The sequence below is a fragment of the Poecilia reticulata genome, unplaced genomic scaffold (assembly GCF_000633615.1).
Source record: "Poecilia reticulata strain Guanapo unplaced genomic scaffold, Guppy_female_1.0+MT scaffold_232, whole genome shotgun sequence".
NCBI lineage: Eukaryota > Metazoa > Chordata > Actinopteri > Cyprinodontiformes > Poeciliidae > Poecilia > Poecilia reticulata.
The window spans coordinates 42613-43993 of NW_007615026.1; the positions used below are offsets into that span (position 1 = coordinate 42613).

General features: G+C 53.4%; 1 protein-coding gene across 1 annotated transcript in view; it reads right to left on the reverse strand.

The window, feature by feature from the left end:
* Positions 1 to 1381, reverse strand: part of pkhd1l1.1 (PKHD1 like 1, tandem duplicate 1) — a 48904-nt gene that overhangs the window by 17575 nt on the left and 29948 nt on the right. Inside the window, exons 28-30 of the mRNA XM_017303250.1 lie at positions 1136 to 1366; positions 858 to 1067; positions 355 to 484 (exon numbers count right to left, since the gene is read on the reverse strand). Of these exons, the coding sequence (XP_017158739.1) occupies positions 355 to 484; positions 858 to 1067; positions 1136 to 1366 (571 nt within the window). The remainder of the gene's footprint in view (positions 1 to 354; positions 485 to 857; positions 1068 to 1135; positions 1367 to 1381) is intronic.

The following is a 1381-nucleotide window of genomic DNA, read 5'->3' on the forward strand; positions in this document are numbered from 1 at the left end:
CTTGGTTCCCTCCACCCTGGCCCTCCGTCTCCTCTCTGGTCTCGTCTGTCCAGAGGACACTGTCCCACCAGTCTCGTCCTCCATCAGGTGCAGCTCTGTTGACGTCGGACTGGCGGCCATCTTGTTTCCAGGTCGTTCTCAGCTGACCTGCATCTTTTCTTTATATTTTGATTTTTTATTATTATTATTTTCCATTTAAAATGTTTATACTATTTCTTAGTATTTCTAATAATAATGTTATTATCTTGAGAATAAGATTCTTCTCTGGAGGATGACAGACCTCAGACGGTTTGCAGGTGACCTTTGACCCTTCCAGCCACTGGTCAGATCTTAGATCTTTTTTAATGCTCGTACCGGTGGCCGGTGGAGGCGACGACGACCTCGTCTCCAGGTTTCCAGGTCACGGCCTCCATCAGCGCCAGCGTGGCGGAGCCGCTGGCGGCGGTCTGGGCCAGGTGTGTCCAGGTGACGGGAACAGGAATACCTGGAGAAACAGGTGCTGGAGGTCAGAAAGCTCACATTACTGCAAGTAACTGGAGCTGGGAGAGTAAATGTGGTCGGGGTTTCTAACAGTTTCCCATCATGCAACACTTCAGAGCAGAGTTTCTGCTGACCAGCAGCATCTAAAGCAGGAAGTGAGAAACTGCAGAAAATCTGCGACATGTGAGAATCAAACTTTGCTCTGAATCTACACTGACTTTACTTTCCATTAAAGAGAAAATTCATATGAATAATATGAATAATGACAATATGCTAGAAAATGCTAAAAACAGACGTAACCACAGTAACAGCTGCTTTGGAGAAGGTGTCAAACTGCGCCCCCTGCTGTCCAGCGTCAGGACTGACGCTGTTCATACCATGCAGGTCTAAGACGCCCTCTCTGACGCCCAGCGTCTTGGATCCATAGACAGGAAGTTCAGGAGAGCGCAGGTGACCATGGAGTGTGATGATGGCCTTGTGCTGGAAGGGCGCCCCCTCCTGGCCGATCTGGAGCCGCCCTCCGTCCGTGATGAGGATGTTCTCCGCCCGCAGCTCCAGGTCGGCCTCGTCGAACATCAGCGTTCCTCCTGAGGAGAGCAGCAGGTTCAGCCCGGAGCGGATCGCCGCTTCCATCGGAGGAACGCGAACTACCCACCCTGGATGAGGAGCATCTTCAGCACCGGCGTGCTGCCGTCCAGCAGCACCGTCTGACCTTTAGCGATCACCGCCACGGAGCCGCGCTCGGGGGGGGGCAGGCCCCCCCAGGTGAACCGGGACGACCAAACGTCCACATACAGGAAGATGGCTGCTGCGTCCTGCAGAGACGCAGAGAGGACAAAGTTCCTCCTGCTGAGGGGTGGGTATGGGTGTGTGTGTGTGGGGGTGTGTGTGTGTGTGTGGG